The sequence below is a fragment of the Neopsephotus bourkii genome, unplaced genomic scaffold (assembly GCF_033783945.1).
Source record: "Neopsephotus bourkii isolate Nb327-2 ecotype Australia unplaced genomic scaffold, CSIRO-AGI_Nbou_v1 NB_1279, whole genome shotgun sequence".
Taxonomy (NCBI): domain Eukaryota; kingdom Metazoa; phylum Chordata; class Aves; order Psittaciformes; family Psittacidae; genus Neopsephotus; species Neopsephotus bourkii.
The window spans coordinates 456,892-478,471 of record NW_026901764.1 but is presented as its reverse complement, the minus strand read 5'-3'; the positions used below and the strand labels follow the sequence as shown (position 1 = coordinate 478,471).

Below are 21,580 nucleotides of genomic sequence, written 5' to 3'. Positions count from 1 at the left end.
TGTGGTCAATGGCTCAATGTCCAGCTGGAGATCAGTAATGAGTGGTGTCCCTTAGGGATCGGTGTTGGAACTGGTCTTGTTTAACATTTTCGTCGCTGACATGGACAGTGGGATTGAGTGCGCCCTCAGCAAGTTTGCCGATAACACCAAGCTGTGTGGTTCGGTTGATACGCTGGAGGGAAGGAATGCCATCCAGAGGGACCTTGACACGCTTGTGAGGTGGGCTGATGTCAACCTCATGAAGTTTAACCATGACAAGTGCAAGGTCCTACACCTGGGTCGAAGCAATCCTGGGCATAACTACAGGTTGGGCAGAGAAGAGATTCAGAGCAGGCCTGCGGAGAAGGACTTGGGGGTACTGGTTGATGAGAAAATGAACATGAGCCGGCTTCAGTGTGCGCTTGCAGCCCAGAAAGCCAACCATATCCTGGGCTGCATCAAAAGGAGTGTGACCAGCAGGTTGGAGGAGGTGATCCTGCCCCTCTACTCTGCTCTTGTGAGACCTCACTTGGAGCATTGTGTGCAGTTCTGGTGTCCTCAACGTAAAAAGGAGATGGAACTGTTGGAACAAGTCCAGGGGAGGGCCACGAGGATGATCAGGGGACTGGAGCACCTCCCATATGAAGATCGGCTGAGAAAGTTGGGGCTGTTCAGCCTGGAGAAGAGAAGGCTGCGTGGAGACCTCATAGCAGCCTTCCAATATCTGAAGGGGGCGTATAGGGATGCTGGGGAGGGACTCTTCATTAGGGACTGTAGTGACAGGACAAGGGGTAATGGGTTAAAACTTAAACAGCGGAAGTTTAGATCGGATGTAAGGAAGAAATTCTTTACTGTGAGGGTGGTGAGGTACTGGAATGGGTTGCCCAAGGAGACTGTGAATGCTCCATCCCTGGTGATGCTCAAGGTCAGGTTGGGCAGAGCCTTTGGTGACCTGGTTTAGTGTGAGGTTTCCCTGCCCATGGCGGGGGTTTGGAACTTGATGATCTTATTGTCTTTTCCAACCCTAACTATTCTATGATTCTGTGGAAGATGTTGCCTGTTTATGTGGGATTTCATGCTTAAGTATAAAAAATTCACAACTACAGTCCTGGATTTTACATCTATGTAATTTGTGACTTTTTTATATTGGAATAGTTATAATGGAATAAAGCACCAATATCTCATGTCTAAGTATCTCTGTGCTAAGAGACCTGCGGTGTTTTCAGCCCCACTGGGGCAGTTACACTTAACTTCTCAAGACCTGCCCCAAGAGGAGTCTGACAGAGTGCAAAGAACATGATCCAGAAAAAATGAAGTTTTAGGGTTCAAAGGAGGACACACTGTTGTAACTAACAAGTACAAAAGGCACAATGAAAAAGGTATGTTAATGAATGAGAAGTGCAATAACAGAAGAGCAAAATGTTAGTTTAGCCATGGCAGTTCTAGCATTCTTCTAGTAAATATGCTAACCTAAATATAGGTTTTGCGGGGGCTTGGTTGTGTGTGTTTGTTTTTTTTTTCATTCAAATTTATTGAGGTACTTTGTAGGAATGGCTACGGGGTTTTTTTATTGTTCAGGTATGTGGAGTTTACAACTAGTCTTGATGTCGAGCGTGATTGATAGATATGTGATGGTTTTCCAAGGAAAGAAGACTTAGGTAATTTCTGCCTCGAAGTCACTGCTGCCTTTAACCCATTCCCCACTCTCAGCTAAATTTGACGGAAGAGTGGAGATTTGGAAGACGCATGTCATTGCTGCAAGTTTTGGCATAAGGAAATATTGTCCACGTAGAAAAGACACACCCAAATTAATATTCCCTGCCTTACCGAGGCTGAGGAAGATGCAGGTAGATTTGAATTTCTTGTATTTCTAGAGGTAATCAGTTTGTTTTTATTAGCCACCAGAGAAGATCAGTGATACAGCGCAAGGAGAAAGGAGTTTTGGAGCTGGAAGAGTAAGAGCCATTGCAGTGGAGACTGCAGAGAAATATAGGAGAACCCTGGGAGAATGAGGGTCCCAGGATTGCATGAAAGCTTTGATACATGTGACATGGGCTTTTTACAGGCCAATCTGTGCTCCCATGCCTGATATCCAGGGCAGCACAGTTCTGTGAAGTGTGTGATAATAAAGAACATTTGGGTTTCATAAATAAAACCAACTTTTGTTATTCCCTCCATTTAAATGTTTTTTGGTTGGTTGATTGATTACTTTTAAACAAAATAAGGAACCAAGTTAGCTGAAATTATAATGAGAGATCAAATGGGTTAAAATCAAAGCTTAGAGTAATAGTTGGGTATTCCTGTCTGTCAGTATAGGTTTTTTTTTTTGTCTAGGATGCTGGATTTTCTTCTTTTATAAGTAACTGTACTGCAACACATTGTCACTTTGGGTATCAGTGGCTGAAATTTTAGGATGTTTGTTGTAAAATAAGCAGGTTGGTCTTCAGTATTATACCATTATATTCAATTGTCAAGGACTAAAAGAAGCCTATTATACCAACGATTTTAGTAACCTTTTTCTTAGCTTTGTAGTATGTTGGGGTTGTTTTCCTTTCCAAGTTTAGCTGTCATATGTATGATCTTTAATTCTTTAATTGGCATCTTTAATTCGTCACTAATGTTATGCTTTCTTTTGAAGTAGAAAATGCGGAACACAGAAAAGCTATTATGAATAGAATGAAATATATATAACAATAGTGGAAGCATGTTGCTGGTTTAAGATTATTTTTTTAGATACTCGATTTATCTGTTGGTTATACTTGTTGCAACTTAGATTTTGTAAGACGACCTTTGTATATATATAATTGTAACATGTACACTTAACATGCTATATAATATGCAAATATTCTTAATATTGATAGCGATTTCTTAAAGGCTGTTTTTCTAGAGAGCAAAGATAAAAATGGAGATTTTTCTAAAATATTAAAAAGATACAATTTCTTTTAAAATCAGAACTGCAATATCTTGTAGTGTATTGTGAATCCTCTTAAAAATATTTCATATAATACACTTTATTCTTTTATCACTATCTGAATGCAACACTAGATAATTAATGTATAAAATTTGGCTTTCCAGCTGAAGCATTTGAGCATATAAGTTAGGCTTATCAGGCAAGACTTCTCCTTTCCGTGGAACAAAAGTGAGGCAGGAATTATATCAGGCAGATGTAAATGATTAGATGATGATTATGTATTTTTTATTATGATGATGTTTTCAGTCATGATGTGCTGATTCACCATATGTGGCCAGGCAACTCACTGAGATTTACGCAGCTTTGATATTGAGCAAACTATCTGATAGATTCAGGGATGCTGTATTACAGAAATCAGCTTTGTTCTCTTGCAAAAACAGGTGTATGAAGCTTTTGATACTGTAATGTAACAAAAATATTGAAAGGGTTGTAAAAATAAGTCCTAGTTCTAAACATAATCCTATAGGTATTACAGTGATCTCTGTTGCTTTCCAATGTTGGAGTTGCCTTACTCTCTTTTCCTGCTTTTTTTCACTATGCCTGAGTTAGGGGCTAGAAAGTGCTGACCTGACTTCAGTAAAAATGTTTCATAGTTATTGCTAACAATTGGTGTGCATTTAGAGCCTAGGCATGAGTAACTCAGACAGTTCAGCACTTAGTATCTTACTAGTTATCTCCCATAATTTGATTTTAGTCAATCGCTTGCCTGTTACCTTAGGAAAGGGACCTGCTGTCTTTATAAAGTGAGAGTGCACCAGGTTGTATGTGAATAATGATTTTGTCAATTAACAGCAAGAGAATTGAGTGCTGTTAGTTTCCTAGTTGGGCTATAAAAATGAATTCTAAGTAGTTATGGAATTAAATTTTTTTTGTTACTGGAAATAATAATATGAGAAGTCATTAAAAAAGTAAGCTTCCACACACCTGGGTTTCAGAACACATTTCTAGTGATTTGGGTGATTAAAAAGGTGTCAAGTACAATTGTGTAGTTAAGCCATCCAGCATAGCATTGTGGCAGATAATTCCCAAGAGAAGATGAGGGGTTTGTTTTTTCCTTTAGCACTCAGATTTATTTTTTTAAGCTTGACTTCTATGTTTAAGTAGTGATGGAGCAAGCCATGATTATATTCGTAATCATACAATAATTTTACTGGTTCTCAGTTTCTGAGCACATGGCTTTTATTATGCTTACTGAATCAATAGTTCCCAGAAATGCAAACATATAGTCCATAAACTTTCTTTAAACGGTCGTTTATTTGTGTAGTCTGTGTGTGTGCCTATATGTAAGCATTTCTTTCAATGCCTTTGTTATGACAGTCATCTTCTCTACTGTTCCATGTTAACCTGCTTATTGATTTTTTTTCTTCAGAAAATTCAGATAAGGTATTTCATGTTGTCCTTAAGAAATGAGTTCAGAGCCATTTAGATTATTACAGTAAATAAAACTGAAACTGTTGTCTAGAAGGTACGTAGCTGCGGCACAAGTGAAGGGTGCCTTAATAGCTGTAACACACTTTCTAGCTGAAATGGAGAGAAACTGAATCAACTACTGTTGAAATGAATTCATAAACATAGAAATATTTAAAGGTAGAAGTAGAACTGAGAAAGCCTGTTTCAGCTAAATTTGAGGGGTCTCATGTAGAGTGATGAAATTGTTAGGCTCTGTAGAATAGCAGCATTCCTTCTTGTCTAACATGGCAGGCAGGCATGGCTAGGTTTCCTGTTTACGTTTAAAATGTGTTTGCTTCGTCACATTTACAAATTAAATTTAAAATGTGACCTTTTAGGCTGTTGTTCATTCAGATGAATATTCAGTTTTCACAGTAATGTATGTATGGCTGTTTAGTTTTTATTTACATATTCTGTAAGTTTGTTCTCATTTAGTGCATGGGACAGGTAATAAAAGAACATGATCCTTCTTTAGCTCTCCGCCATTTTAGGTGATCTTGGTTTTTCATATAGACCTTGCCTCTTGAGTGGTTAGGAGAAACTTAGGTGTTATTTGTAACTTAGGATAACTTAGGGTATTTGTAACTTTTAAAGTTACGGAAAAGAAAAAAATTAAATCCATTTCCCAGCCCCAATTCCCTAGTTGTGATTGCTGAGGAGAGACTTATGAATGGTATTCTTAAAAGCTCAAGACCACCAAGAAATCCTTATTTTAAGTTACAAAATACAGATTCGTATCAGTTGTTATTGGCAAAGGCCTGCAACATGCTGGCAGGGCAGGCCATTATGCATGTTCATGATTAAAGTTGCACCTCACTTTTGAGTTTTTAAATTAGCAACTTGACTAGAAATACTGTATTCTGAATCCATGTTTGGTAGCTTCTACCAAAGTAGAGCTGTTTTCTGATTACTTCAAGTACTGGTGAAGTGACTTGGCTTTTAAAAGTATTTTTTTAACATTTTCTTAAATAATATTCTGGGTAGCCGAAGTGTACTTTCCCCAGTGTATCCTGTACGAGCCTTTTGTATTTTCTGTAGAATGGTGGTGGTATACATGTACTACACAGATAAGCATGATTTAAGTGATAGCTTATCCTCTAGCATTTGTAATGCTTTTTCTGTATTTACAGTGCTAGCCAACTCTAATGTGCAATTTATAGTCATTTGCAGGTTTTTTGTTGGTTTTGTTTTGTTTAAATTTTCCAGTGCAGCTGTATGCATTTGGACTTGTGCCTCAAATTGGTTGTGACTTTCTGTTTTTGAAAGACTGTTAAATCATGAAGACTATAAGGGGGCTTCATTTGTTTATTTTCATTAGGAACGGAAAGTAGTTTTGCTTGAAAATTTATCAACAGTTTCCAAGTGCTGCCTTAAAACATGTTTGCTTGGGGTTTTCCTCAAGAATTGCTGGCAAAAACAACTATTTTCAAGTTCTCTGAATAATGCACTTTTTTTTCATACTTAGTTTTTCATTCCTTTCGTCTCTTTTTCCAACGATAGAAAGTGTGGTCTGCCTGTTCAAACGCATTTAAATTGGGTTTTAGTATTCAAATACATTATAGAAATAGGTGAAGAGAACAAATAGAAATGGTGCAAACAACTTAACTGAAAAATGTAGTAAACTTTTAAGAAGCACCATCTGTACTATAATGAAGAGAAATCTTGCCAATTATGTAGAGTGTTGTGCTTTTAAAATGTAGCAGCAATACTGGTGACTTTTGCAGTTAAGTGAAACATAGTGTTTCATTGTATCAGCAGTTTTGGAAATTAAATGGCAGTGGCAAACAGTGTTAGTAGTGCAGCTGGGTGGTTCTGAATAGAGTATTAGGAGAACATGGGTCTGAATTCTGCTCTTCTGCTAGTCTAGTAGGTGATACTGGTCACATCGCTTTTTTTATCTGAGACATAGTTTTAGTTCTATAAAATGCGTGATTATGTTATCATTCCTTTTGATAAAATCCACAGAGATACATCAGTAAAAAGGTTTACGCTACTCACATTTCTGATGCCAATTTTGAGAACTGTTCTGTGTATTTTATTTTACTGTTGCAATAAAAAAGTGACTCTTGAAATGGAATTGCATTTGGTTTTTTTTAAGTTGGGTGCTGAAAGTTAAAAGATCCATATTTCATTTTGGGGGTTTGCATGTTAAGCATTTCTTTTTCTCATACAGTGATTACATGAAACATGAGGATCATGTTATCCTTATTTTTTTGAGGATTTAACTACCAGAGAAGCTATTTAGAAAACATAATAAATCCAGCATTGTGGTATCATACATCTTGGTAAACAAATGAGTAAATGTAAATAAATGTAAAGATAAAAAGATGTAAAGATAAAAAAATGTAAATATAATGTAAAATCACCATCATTCAAAAAAAATAAAACCTCACTGAAAAACCTTTTTACCCAAAAACCCTGTCTTTCTTGAGAGAACATAATTCTGGTGGTTACAAGAGCAAGACTCCAAAATTTACTCCTAGAATCAATTGTTTCTTGGTGCCAAAGCTTTCCCGTGTTACCCTTGATCACTAAAAAGAATGAGTTATGGCCATTTAGCAGATTGTGATCTGGCTGATTATTTGCAAATTTATTGGGTAAGGTCTGCAGAGAGTACCCCAAATGTATAAGAACAGGTCAGACGTAGTTTTGAGGAGAAGACCTTTTAGTGTGACTGATTCTTGGCATATGAAATATTATTGTGTTTGTTCTTCTGAATGTGCAATGATGGAGGCTTGGCATAGTGAAAATGAGATTGCTTCAGTGACCTTTGCCAATAATGCAAAGTTCTGATAAACATGTTGCTTTTCCTGCTGATTACATCAAATAAATTGCTTTTGTCTACTGACTGTTTCTTTATTCCCCAAGGTTTGTACCATCAGATGAAAAGAAAAAACAAGGCTGTCAGCGAGAGAATGAAACTCTAATACAGAGAAGGAAGGACCAGATACAGCCTGGGGGAACTACAGTCAGCGTTACTGTACCTTATCGAGTAGTAGACCAACCTCTGAAACTTATGCCACAAGACTGGTAAAATAAATTTCTCTTTTACAAAATTTCTTAAACAGGAGAATTCGGGGGACCAATAAAATGCTACTAAATTTACTAAAGAGTGAATATATGGATATAACAATGCATCCATCTCTTAACCATATGCAAGTCTTTTCTTCAGGTTAAAATAATATGAAATTAAACTTAAATGTCTTAAGAAATTGCAACACTTCGTATTTTAACAGTATGACTAGCACAACTAATCTTATTAGGTTTGCTGGAAATGTGCCAGAAATTCAAATAGGAATAGAATCATAGAATAGTTAAGGTTGGAAAGGACCGTAAGATCATCTAGTTCCAATCCCCCTGCCATGGGCAAGGACACCACACTAAACCATGTCACCCAAAATATTTATGTTAACTTCTAGTTTGTGATACTGTAGTATGCAAGTTGCTGACGTGAACTGAGAGGAAAAATCCTCCTTTTCTTGTCTGCTTTCTGGATAAGACTCTTATTAGGAAGATACATTTGCCTGCCTTCAGCATCTGACATTTTAACTTCTTTAGTAGTTCAAGAAAGAAAATGCATCAGACAGTAAAGGCTGAACTTTGATTTCAGCATTGAATCAGATTCATTGAATTGGATTCAATGGTGGAATCTCCTTCTGAAGGGAGAGCCCTAGTTGGAGAAAGGGAATCATAGGTAGCCTTTTTAAGAAAAAGCCGGAAGCAAATTATTTTGTCTGTAACCAATTCTTCAATGCTTTAAAAATGTTTTTCCTGTTGAGCGGGAAAATTCTGAAGAAAAATCTTTTGTTATTTAATGTAATGAATTAGGTAACATTTTTATTTCTTCCTGCCAAGTGTGAAGATTTTGGGCATGCGCTTTGACGTTTTTGGTGGGTTTGTAACTTCCAAATCGGATTTTAATACCAAGGAATACTTTGAAAAGGTCCCGTTCCTGAATTAATTGTTCTCTGTATTGAGAACTTGAACTTATCAGAAATCCATGGTTTTGAAATTCTAAAGGGCAGACACCACTTAAAGGTTTGATCATTAAACAGCTTAAGAACTGTCTATAATGGTTCCTAAAGTGCCTCTGTCCAAAGAGATGAAGTGGGTTTTCAGCTTGAATTTATCCAAGGGAGAATTAGGTATAAATATATAGAAATTAACATGTTGCTGCTGTTCTGTTTGGAGTTTTTTTGGGATAGGGTTTTTTTTCTGTTAGCCATTGTAAAGCCTGCAGCATCATTTTAAATGGCAAACCATTAGTCTGTCTTAAAAAAAAAAATAATCCCCAAACCGAACAAAAAAACCCTAAACTCCACCTTCATCATTCTTTTCACTTTGTGATTTGGTAGATTTTATGCTGAATTAAATTTGGAGATTAGGGAGGTAACCATTTATTGTAGTAGCTAGGGACCATGGTTGGATGATGTAAATGTTCAAGAAAAAGATAGATCCTATAGGGGAGGTCATTTTTTCTTAAATGTGTTTGGTTTTTTGTGGTTTTTTTTATATAAAAGCTTCATCTTCATCACAGATTTATTTTCTTAGACAGCAAGTAACAGTTACATACTCTTACAATAAATGATGCCCTTTGCAGAAATTTAGCAGTTGTCTCTTCTAATAAATTTTTAGAGAAGTAGTTCACAGCATTCAGAATAAAGGCTTTTAAATTGATACATCTCAGTTTACACTCTTGTTCATAGAAGATTACCTCAAAAATGTTGGAGCAGTTTTTAAGACCCAAGTTGTAATGACCAGAAATAAACATGATTTGACCTCTTATAAATGCATCATGAGAAACTGAGCTGCATTCTGCGAAGGGATGGAGCTGTAAGTCTAGAAAAGTCACATTAATCTTTATTTTCTTAACAGCTGTGCTGGAGGAATGGTGGTTAAATGTGCTATACTGCTGTTACTAAAATAAGAAATTATGCTATAATACATTGTCCGTTTAAGAGAGTGTGTAATTTAAATGTTGAAGGCCATCAACATGTCCATCTCTTTGTGTGTTCATAGGGATCGTGTGGTGGCAGTGTTTGTACAGGGTCCTGCTTGGCAGTTCAAAGGCTGGCCTTGGCTCTTGCCTGACGGATCACCTGTTGATATCTTTGCAAAAAGTAAGAGGGAATTTTGTTGGTTTTAAGTGTTTTGGGGTTTGTTACTCAATTTGGGTTTTTCTGTGGGGTGTTTATGCTTATGGCAACATCTTGACAAACTGCCGGTTGAGAAGATGGGGCTTAGGTTGCTGCACCAGTGGCAGATGTGCCCTCAGCAATTCTATTGTTCTGACTTGTGGAAGCTCACAGAAATCTTCTCAAAGCTGTCATCTATACAAGAGGTTCAGAAATAGCTCTCTAAGATCCTATAAAACTGTGAAAATGCAATGTATAACACCTCATAGGTAACAAGTTTACAGTCTGTTCTCAGACTTCATTGCAAATTTGAACAGAGGATTAATCACCTAGTATCTCAGAAGGCTTTACAAGTATGATACGGTGTCTGACAAAAATGTGAAAGTTTAAAAAGAAAAAAATGCTTTTAAATTGTGAGCTGGTTGTTACCACTGTAGATCTGAACAAGTTTTTTTGAGTTATCACAATTACATACAATATACTTTGGGATATGCTGCACTTTACTCACTCAATTCACTCCTCTGACTGCAAGGTGTGCAATAACATCTAAAGAAACCGTCAGCTTCTGTTCTGTTGCTTCATTGTGAAGCTGCCCTAAAAAATAGACCTTTTTATAGTGTCTGCTGTTTTCTGAGCTGCAGTTTTAAAAACAAACAAAAAATCCTCAATAAACCAAAGAAAAACCAAGCAAATTGATGCATACGCAGAAAATAAAATAAAAAAGCAATCACCCCAAACCCAAAACCCACCTTATTTCAGTCTCTCATCTTCTAGTCAGTGATGAGGAAATTAGTTTCATCAGGTTTTATGTTGTGCACCTACTTGGTATGTGAAGTAGGAGCTCGAAAGAGAATGGTAGTTTGGTAAGGAGGAAAAAAAAATGTTGGACGGAAGGCTAAGGATGTACCTGTGAACAAGGAAATAGAATGAGTTGCTTAAGGGGGTAATGAGAATGAGCAGGGAGAGTGTGAAAGAGCCTGAAAGTGAATGTTAAGTAAAAGTATACCACCAGAGACAGTTTAGCAGAAGAGATTAATGAAAGAAGAAAATAACACTTCAAAATCAAGAGAGAGAGAAAATGGTAATTGTGAAAAACAAGCCAAGAAAAATGCTATAAACTCTTTCAGGTCTAGGTAGTTATTTGCATGCTAATACCTATTAGTTTTAACTTTATGTATATGTATATATATGTATAGAGGGCCACAGAAATTATTATGACATGCTTTGACATTTTTCTAAGTCTTCACTATGCCATAAGATGAAAATCATAGCATGCATAGTTCAGTCTGAAGGTGTGCAAATTCTTATATTTTTCAAGTGAAAGAAGAGTATCTGTTCTTATTTAGCTCATGAAGATACATTGAAATGGACCTTTTTAATTTAAGAAATGTGTTCTGTTGTTTTACAGTGAGGTATTTGTGAGGTACTTTGCTGATAAGAGTATCTCTGGGACTTTTCCTAATGACTTTGCTCACTCCTCAAAATAGTGTAAATAGAGAGAGCACAGGCAACGTCAGTCTGGTTGTGCATGTTCACCTCTTCTTGAAGCTATCGCTTTTCCCATATTCATAGTCTTCGGTAGTCTTCCTAAAAGGGTGTTTCTGAGATCTGCAACAGCTCATTGTTTCATCTGAAGCATACATTTCTTCATTTAAGTCACTGGGTCTGTAGTGATTAACAAATATTCAAAGCTTATTGCTGTTGTTTTGGAAAACAAGCAGGTAGCTTACCATAAGGAATTCCTCAATTTGTATTGGACCAGAGCCTGTCAAAGTGGTTTTATTTGTTCAATTGATATGCCACTTAGCATTTTGTTACTTGAGTCTTTAAAATTGTTCTCCTTAGTTTTCTTTACACGTGGTCTAAGTGTTTAATGCTCACGTTGCAAGCAAGCTTATTTTCGCATTTACAAGTCAGTGTTTGAGATAAAATTTTAAGTGATGTCCCTTTAATCACAAATTAAAGTGATTAAAGCTTTACATTAAGAACATATATTTAATTTTGGTTGCTATTTTAAAGGTCTTGCTTCTAGAGAACTTAGTGCACTAATGATAATAATAAATATATAATAATAATAATAAAGTTAGTGCACTTTAATACTGATTTATTTCAGATGCAGAATTGGATTATCTTCTGCTCTGTATCATTTAACATTAATGCAGAAACTCTGTCAGGTGTCGATTAAGTTTTCGGTAAATGCATAGCCCTAGTATATCTTCCTTTCTCTAGAGTTATTTTAAAACATGCAGCATAGAATCATAGAATAGTTAGGGTTGGAAAGGACCTTAAGATCATCAAGTTCCAATCCCCCTGCCATGGGCAGGGACACCTCCCTCTAAACTACCTCACCCAAGGCCTCGTCCAACCTGGCCTTGAACACTGCCAGGAATGGAGCATTCACAACTTCCCTGGGCAACTCATTCCAGTGCCTCACCACCTTCATAGTAAAATACTTCCTCGTTATATCCAATCTAAACTTCCCGTTTAAGTTTTAACCCATTACCCCTTGTCCTACCACTACAGTCCCTAATGAAGAGTCCACGCCTAGCATCCCTATATGCCCCCTTCAGATATTGGAAGGCTGCTATGAGGTCTCCACGCAGCCTTCTCTTCTCCAGGCTGAACAGCCCCAACTTTCTCAGCTGATCTTCATATGGGAGGTGCTCCAGTCCCCTGATCATTCTCGTGGCCCTCCTCTGGACTTGTTCCAACAGCTCCATGTCCTTTTTATGTTGAGGACACCAGAACTGCACACAATACTCCAAGTGAGGTCTCACGAGAGCAGAATAAAGGGGCAGGATCACCTCCTTCGACCTGCTGGTCACACTCCTTTTGATGCAGCCCAGGATACGGTTGGCTTTCTGCGCTGCTAGCACACACTGCCGGCTCGTGTTCATTTTCTCATCGACCAGCACCCCCAAGTCCTTCTCCGCAGTGCTGCTCTGAATCTCTTCTCTGCCCAGCCTGTAGCTGTGCCTGGGATTGCTCCAATCCAGGTGTAGGACCTTGCACATCATTTAGAAAATGTAAATTATATGTGTGCATAGGTTTTGTTCACAAAACTTTGAAATTTATGTGTCAGTGGAACAAGACAGATGTTCACTTCTTGAGTTAGTAGGAAAAAACCAGCAAGCTGATTTCAGATACCATTCTAGAAAGCTTGTAGGTATATCATTGCTTATCCACCTGTATCTGGAAAAAGGAAGTAAGGTTTTTGTGGGGTTTAGGGGATTTTGTTTGTTTGTTTAATTATTATTTATTTCAGCTATTTGGCTAAAATTGAAGGTGAATTTTGTGAAACTAAAAATAGAGTGTAGTACCAGAAAAATGTTTGATCATGGCATTAAAAATATGCATCTAATGGGTTACCAGATAGGAGCTGTATAAGACTTAAATACTTTGCACTGGATTATGTCAAAACTATTATTTGGCTAAGGAAATGAAGAATTGCAAGAAGATTTTAATACTCACTGTGTTAATGCTTGGGCTTTACATAATTCACATGTGACAGTACTTCCCAAGGGCAAAATAACTGTTAATATTTTACCATTTTTAACCTGAGTAATCAATAGATCAGGGGAAAGTGGCAGCTATAAAATTTCTCACAGTGTTTCATGTAGCATTTGGGGATTACACTGGCATTCTGCTAACGGTCTTCTGAACAGGCTTTTGTGAAATAGCCATGCTTCCTTCTCACTGGTCTCAGAAATGCCCTTTGTTTTTTCTTTTTTCTTAATTCTTAGGCACGTCAAAGTTTTACAGAAAGATCATATTTGCTTCCCAAGGAGGATGTGCTTGAATTGGCAATGAGGTTTTGCTGTTCTGGAATCTACGCATCTAAAAATAGGGGATGTCCTTTAACTTAAACCTGTAATATCAGGAGAGCCTAATATTGGCCACTAACCAGTATATTTATCTCAGTTCCCTTTATTAACTAGTCAACTTTCTTGGGAGATGGTGGGCTCATTAAGTTTCTTTTCCGGCTCTCTTCTGAAAAAAGAGCAATGTGGTTAGGATCCTTTCTGATTAATAATGAAACACTGCAGTCATCATATTTGTTTACTAAATGTTTTCCTGTTTCCTATAGTTAAAGCTTTTCATCTCAAATATGATGAAGTACGTCTGGATCCAAATGTACAGAAATGGGATGTAACAGTGTTAGAACTAAGCTACCACAAAAGACACTTGGACAGGCCAGTATTTCTACGCTTCTGGGAAACTTTGGACAGGTATGTTTCCTGTTCAAAATCCTGTATGCTCATGTTTGTTGAGAATGAAAAGTTACGGCAGCAAGGGAATTGTGTACAGCTTGAACATTGAACAATGTTTTAGCTTGAAAATACTGCTTGTTTAATTTTTCCTTCACTATACAGTTAAATATACACCTCTATACTTTATTACGAACAGTAAATAAAAATCTCCAAAGTGTAATATGCGTGGATTTTAAGGAAGGGTAGTTACGTTTAATGAGCGATTAGTATCGTGATTCCCCATGTCCCTTTAAACAGAAGGAAAGGACTAGAGAACAAGCTAGTTGATGTAGAGCTCCCCCAGCCCTCCTCTTGGACTGCAGTTCTGAGCTTAAAAGCTCTCCTCCGTCCTCTTTACATCTTACTAGATGACAGTCTTCCAAGTACTTACCCCTGCCTTTTGTGAGAAGCAAAGGATGGAGTGGCACCAGCAGGTCTGTGAAAAGCAGCATTGTTTCTGACCCTACTTTGTGGTTCAGAACCCTCTCAGAATAGGAAGTTCATTGCAATACCTTTTCATGTTATAGAGAAGAAAACTTTATCGTGAAGCAGTTGAAGAAATATTGAGGGAAAGTAGAAGCCGCTGCATTTCATGAATGTTTAATCTTTTCATGTTGATTGCACAGCAAACTGCTTGAATGATTGAGTGAACTTCAAAAAGGAAAATCCTATAGGAATTGTCAAAATAATTCCAAACCATCAAACTTTCTATGGCTTCTTATTTAAGTCTCATCTAAACTATATTTCTGAATGCCCAAAATGAACTACAGTTACCTTTAACAACAGTCTTCCAATACTAGAAGTCATGTGACGCCTTGGTAAACACGCATTTTCTTCGAAACAAACATTTTAGCTGACTGTCTTTCAGTGGGCCAAATATTGTGGGCCAAATATTGTGTATAGTACAGACCTATATGGCATATAAATTACACATTGCATCTCTTTGGCCACTTGCCAATTCTCTTAAGAGTTCTGTTTTAATAAAGTCTGGGCATACTGTTCCTTGGAGTAAAATTTCTATAAGTATTGAAAGAATAGTAATGTTGTCTTCTGCTGATTTTTTTCAGGTATATGGTAAAGCACAAATCTCACTTGAGATTCTGAATCCTTCAGCTGCCATTTATTTCCTGAAGTATGGATTGAGAAAAATGAAAGGGGCTCCAGTTTGGAGACCAGAGCTCGCACTATATGATATGTCAAGAACTTTACAGACAAGGAAGGGTCACAGTTTAAACTTTTTATAAAATCTTGTTTGGATGCTTCATGCTATGGCAGGTTGATACCTGTTGTTCTTCAGAAGCAAAGGGGTTTTGCTTAAAACTATTTTTTTAATGTTGTTAGCCTCTAGTCTGCAATCCAAATTGTATATTTTGATAGCAGCAGTTTCTTCTCCGTTTTGTTAAATTAGCCACATTTTTAAATGATGTGTTTTGTTCCTTATTAGAAAATAGATCGATCTTCACTGCAGGTGAAAAATGTGTGTGTGTGCGTGTGCGCGTGTGCACACGTGTGTGTATATATATGTGTGTGTGTGTCTATATATATAATGTATAAAACAAATCAGGCACACTTACACACACATAGATGTTACCAGGCTTTCTAAACCACTTAGCTTCTGAACTTAGTTTTGGTTTTCTTTGCATATTGTTTCACTTACTGAAAAAATTTTGTTGTGAATTATATTACATTTTAGTCAATAGGACTTAAGGATTGAGCAAAGTGAAAATTGTTTTGGATAAATCAACATGTCAACCTGTATATGTATATTCTGTCAGTCTTTGTTGAAAAAGGGAAGATGAAAAATCTAGAAAGACTTTTTTGGGTTTGTAGTGTCCCAGTTTACTAAATCTTTAAGCTTCATTATAGGAATACCTTCAAGTCATGTTAATTTTAAATTGCCATTCTCCACACAGGTCTCTTTATTTAAACTGGAAGTGTGCATGTGTACATTCCCATCTGTCAAAATGCCTTTACATATGCGTCTAAATGTTACCTAGATTAAACAGTGAATAGAGAAGGAGAGAGTTTGGATTTATTTTTTTTCTCCTGAAACAGCCACCACAAGGAATGAATAATCTTAACTTCTCTGCATTTATGTCTCTGACACCACCTCTTAATACTATCTTCCTGCAACAAAAGTAGCCCAGGCTATGTTTACAGGAGTTGTAATTTTCTGAGATGAGTTGCTAATATGGCTTTATAACAGTCCTGCATTGGAATGGAAAATGAACCTACTCCAGTTACCAAAGAAAATTTGCTTGATCTGCAGTATAAGGCCAGAGGACCCTGGTATTTGTATGAATTTATGGTATCTCTGTATCTATTTAATAATGTTAAGTTGATGTGGCATACGAGTGGATGTAGAGAAAGATCAAATACTGTAACACCCGCATGAATTTTTCTGCAACACAAAATACATGTTTATATTCCTGTTCTTGAAGTTCCAAACCATGTTTTCTTAATATACTTTATGTTTAAGGTTTGACAAAAGTAAAATGTTCTATCCTATTCTTCTTTAGTTTTGCTTTTTGTTCTTACCTTCATTTTTAATAAAATCAGAAGGCACATCTCCCTAAGAGATTTTTAGAACTGTTTCTGAAATCTGAGGACTGTGAGGTCTGACTTTTAATTATGTATTTCTATCCCTGCTGTATTGAGACTGCTGGTTTTAAGTGGTCTTAATAGAAATGTAGAAAAAAACCAAATTTCCAAACAAAAATCTCCAGTCACTCCAAGATTAGAAGTTGGCACTGGCTTTCTAAATGGATTCTGTCAAGTGACTGGGAAGAGCAGGCAGTACAGAAGTGCTAAAAGGATTCCTATTTGTGTGGGCAGTTGATCAGCACCAAATGACTGTTTTTCTTCAGTCCTTAAACTCATTATAAATGTATCCATGTCATACATGAATGAACTAAAATATTCAGTACTTTGTTTTAACCTGTGCTATAATTAGAAAAGCTGTAATGGTTTTCAGCATAGCAATCACAACTATGAGGAAGTGGTTCAATTTAGGGTTCATTACTGCTTTAAATACTGGGTTATCATGTATGGGGTTTTAATTCTCAAGCATTTCCTATTAGAAATGTGTTTGGGTTTTGTTGTTTTGGGTTTTTTTACCCAGACTTATTCAGCACTTCAGGGCCCATGCAGTTTTCAAGAGACTTCTACAGTGGGCAGCAAACTTTTAAAGCAAATTCTGAAGACATGTGTGTTTCGTGTACACTTTGGCATACAGACTGTATAGTGGTCTTCAAATAGTCACGGTCCAGTTATGTTTTTTTGTCCTGTATGTCACTTGTATTTTAAATATGTGTAATCTCACCTCAGTTATTGTATACAGGTGATGGCTTGATTTAGATACAAATTTATGTATATACTGGGAGTAACTTCTCTGAAACTAGTGAAGTTACATGGATGTGAAACTGGCAGAAGAACAAAATGACATCTTTGCATGAACTGCCATTTTTTATGGATTGAGCGTAGACCTTTAAAATCATAGAATTTTTACTTGCAAGCAGTTTACAATACAAATTGTAAAATATGTATTTGCGAAGGAGTTGGCACTGATAGTGCATATTTTTGTCAGTCATAAAAGCAGTGATGTTTATAAAATGAGCCATTTTGCAATCAGATTCCTGCTAACATTATTGGAAGTTTAATTAGGTTGTCAGAATAGCATTACTGCTGCCTTCATAAATAACTGCACATAGGTTATGAAACTACTTGGACTTAAAAATTTAACCTTACAACAGCATTTCCAACACAGATGGAATTTTAGGCACTTATGCTTAATTTATCTACAAGTTAATGGAGAGTAATAAAGGAACTAAGATCTGGGGAAGCTGGTGGATCAGACATCTGTTTTAGTGAGCTGCATTCCTTGTTGAATGAATTGGATGCACTACTTAGAGGTGTATAGAGCATGTAAATTGTACTCAATTAAAACGCATAACTAAAACTGAGCTATTTCACTGACTGTAGTTTATTAACAGTAGAATGTTACTAGCATTGGAATTGGATATCAAATTGGTTGTTTCTATTAAACATCTTAACTGTCATAACTCTACACTGTTTCATGAGTACAAGGTGAATGAGATGAAACAAGATATAACAAGATGAAAGCTGTTTTGAAGTCTGTTATTGGACTCCCTTACTGGCAGCAGGTGATTATTTCTTTTAGTAGAAAGGTTATAGGGGCCAGTAGGTATGTCTGAAGTAACAATTTTATACTAAAAACTAAAATGCCTATGATTTATACTATTTGAGCTTTCTGAATGCTACCCTGAACAAAGCAGGCAAAGGGGGAATTTTTTTAAAGGTAAAATAGGGCAACCACAGGACTTGCATACCTGAATAAACTGCAGATGAACAGCCTCGACTGAGTAGGCTAAGCTGTTTAGTTATTACCTGGAAATTTTTCTAGGAAAATACTTTCACAAATAGGTACTAAAGTCAGTGCTTGAGCGAGACAATTTATAGAACTGTTCTGCAATGCTGTAAACCTTTTTATTTCTGAATACAGAAGAAAATGTAGATAGCAGATTGTGCATTAAGTTGCCCTTGATCATAAATTGAACTGGTACATTAAATGTGACAGATAAGCCTTTATCAGAACAGCAAATTTGGTTTTGGCATTCATTTGATATGCAGTCAGGGTATAAAATATTACCATTCTCTGCAGAGACCTGCAAAAGTAAGTTCTATTAGTACAGCTTTCATTCTTTTGCTGGTGAAATACGCACTTGGTTGCTAATTCTTGCAAACACTATACAGACACACAAAAAAACCCTGATCAAAAGTAATGGCTTAGTGATTTTAAAATTTAATGTCATGAATACATTTTAATTCAAAAGCCATAACTAATGCCAAGTACTTTTATTAGAGCAGTGTGTTCATGAAAGTTAAAATCCCTGCCTGAAGAAACTGTTGGCCAAGTAGTTCAGCTAATCCGTGGGAATATGTACCACAAACTGGACTCTCCAAATGTCATATTCCAAGTTTCTCATTTGTTACTTGACTGATTTTTTGTTTTTTAAGAGATAGAAGTTGTGCTTTTGTTTGCTGAACAGCTGTGTACTTCAGTAGCAGTTGTGTTAGTTTACCTTCTTTGGTTTGGTTTTGCCCTAAGACAATACAGCAGTTCTGTGATTGAAAACAAATCACTTCATACTTAAAAGTTGTTTAAGTGGAGTTCATGAACTTGACAAAGATGCTTTCTTAATGGAACTGTGATTCAGTGGGTAACATGGAACCCATTGTTCAGCTGTCATATGCGTGTCTGTAGGTCCTTCTTCTCAGTGGTGATGCTATCATAGAGGGCAAGTTTGAGAATAATGAGATTTAATCAAGCAAGATTCATTTGTAGGTAGTACACAGCGACAGGCTGTGCATCTAGACTGACTTAAAGTGTTGATTTTAACCAAAATTTTGAATTTTTTAAAATCAGAATGTAAATGCAAAGAACAATCTCAAATGTTTGAAACTATTGCAGAGTCTATTTCACATGTAAAATTGAAAGATATGAGGTGGTACATAAAATCTGTAAGAAAACTATCTTGGTTCATGTTTTTTATTTGCATCTTTAAATTCTTTTGCTGTGGTTTGCTTTATTTCAAATTCAGAAGAGCTTGTACTTGCTTCACACAAGGTGTCTGCATCACTGAAAACTGTCAGAGGTAAATCTTTAGCTGCAGGTACTGAAAAGTCTGGTTAAATGAGGTGGTAGATTATAAATTCTGGCCTCTGTCACTGGGCCCAAATTTTAGCAGTGGTTTTGAAGGTTCAAGTTAAAATGAAATCTTACAAGAATCTGATGGGGACAGCCACTCTTGAGAGAAAGAGTACAAACTCCTCATGAGATTAAACCTTTAAACTCAACTGTCAAACTTGTGCTTAATGACTGTATACCTAAATCTTAATCTTTTTTATATGTTTTGATACTTGACCTAATATTTAAGACTAGACTGTGATGATTTTACAGAGTTAATAGTTCAATATCAGCTCAAGTCCGACTTCTGAAAATTCTTGACAAAAATGTCTTGTGGACTTCAAAGGTGAGGTGTCTTTTTAAATGCAGTAGTCAACTTAGCTGTGAAAGAAGAAATGCTTATTTTGTTCCTATCAGTCAAGGCCAACCCTGTAGTTCCATAATTCTGAATGGATTTTTATTGGTGAAGTAGGATGTAAAAAAATATCTTAGAGTGCTTCTAATTTTTCGGTTGTTCCTGCCCTCTTGAAACCCTGTCCAGAAGACCCAAGCAGTCCCTCAGCTTCTTCCCTGACTTCTGTTTGTTTCTCCCAGATTGGGACTGCTCCCAAAGGTGCAAGGTTTCTGAGGACTTCAGCTGAGTGCACATCCATGAATTACTCCTCTGCCCCATCTTCATCAGGGCAGAAGCACAAGCCCTTGTGATATGTATCAAAGAGTTGGTTATAAACATTAAAAAATAAATAAAAAGTGCAGGTGTGACCTACTGAATACTTCATCATGCTTCATTCTAGTTTAATTCTGACCTGTAGTAATTAAGCTTTGAGGTTTTGAGCATAAAAGTACCAAAGGCATGCTAATTATTATAATGTCTCTACTTACTCTCCAAAGATCTTTAATTGTAGATTTCTCCCTGTTACTCCCTATTACTTATTAATACTGTATTAGGAGCAGAATGATGAATGGTTATCCTGAGCTCCACTGAGTTGAGTCAGTCTTAACCTGAGACTTAATTAAATGTATAAACTTAATCACCTGACAGTGGATGTTCAGCAGCTGGCAAGTTATTAGAGGAGCACCCTAGTTTTCTTTGTTACTGATTTTGAGACAAGTCTAATAAAATTATGAGAAGAAAACAAAAAATTTATACTTGTTTTTCAGATGCTATTCAACAGTTGTAATAGAGCTATTTTCAGTTTAGTAAGAAGCGTGTGGCAACTACAACAACTAATTCTAGAAGCTGAAATACCAAGATTTGATTCTTTTCTAGGGTTATGGGTTATTGATAAATTTCACAGCATGCCCTTAAAAAGTTCATAACTTCACAGAAGATAGTGTAACTGACTGGTACCTCATCAGCTGCCTCTGCCCCTTCTTCAGTTCTAGTATTTCCACTCATGGTCACTGGCAGTGAGGAAGGAGATGATCTTTTGTGTATTCAAATCCCCGGTTGTTATTTTTGGTTTTTACCAGGTGTTCATTCTGGTATTCCTGAGAGTGGCTGTCATGATTTTCTTGATGCTAATGATATGCTATTAAAAGTATGTCTGCTTTTTAGAAAGATGTAGCCTAAATGAGTAAAATTATTTATCAGTACTGATGGCTTTTACTTATTACAAATATCACTGCTGAAGATCCTGTGAATAACAGGTATTAGAGTAGAAGATTAATTACTTAAGAATGTCATGTATAGCTGCATTATATGGGTAGGAATTTTCAGGCATTCATTGACCTATCTTTGTTTAAATTCAGTTGGTGCATCGTGTGTGAAACTTAAGATGTCATGGTTCACTGGAGAGAGATGATCTTCTGTAATAAAACTTGTATGAAAGAGCCTCTGTTTTATGCATGATGGAAGCAATTAGTCTGGTTGCTTAAAAGTTGCTAAAAAGGAAACAATAGGATTAAAGATTAAAAAATAAATAAATCCAAACATATAGAAGCTTGCTAAAGTAAGATTACTAAACTGAAATATGTTTACAACAATTCATAAGTTTGTGTAGAACAAATTTGTTTCTGTGGATTAATGCCCTAAATTACTTTCCCTTTAATCTTGGTTTAGCTTTACCAAATTGAATGATCCACAAAC

At 36.4% G+C, this 21,580-nt stretch overlaps 1 protein-coding gene across 1 annotated transcript in view; it reads left to right on the top strand.

Annotated features, from left to right (window-relative positions):
* The window catches only part of CDC73 (cell division cycle 73), a 112,116-nt gene extending 95,756 nt beyond the window's left edge, over nucleotides 1-16,360 (top strand). Inside the window, exons 14-17 of the mRNA XM_061365125.1 lie at nucleotides 7,268-7,429; nucleotides 9,419-9,519; nucleotides 13,622-13,763; nucleotides 14,852-16,360. Coding sequence (XP_061221109.1) covers nucleotides 7,268-7,429; nucleotides 9,419-9,519; nucleotides 13,622-13,763; nucleotides 14,852-14,888 — 442 coding nt within the window. The 3' untranslated portion in view covers nucleotides 14,889-16,360. The remainder of the gene's footprint in view (nucleotides 1-7,267; nucleotides 7,430-9,418; nucleotides 9,520-13,621; nucleotides 13,764-14,851) is intronic.
* Nucleotides 16,361-21,580: the final 5,220 nt, after the last annotated feature.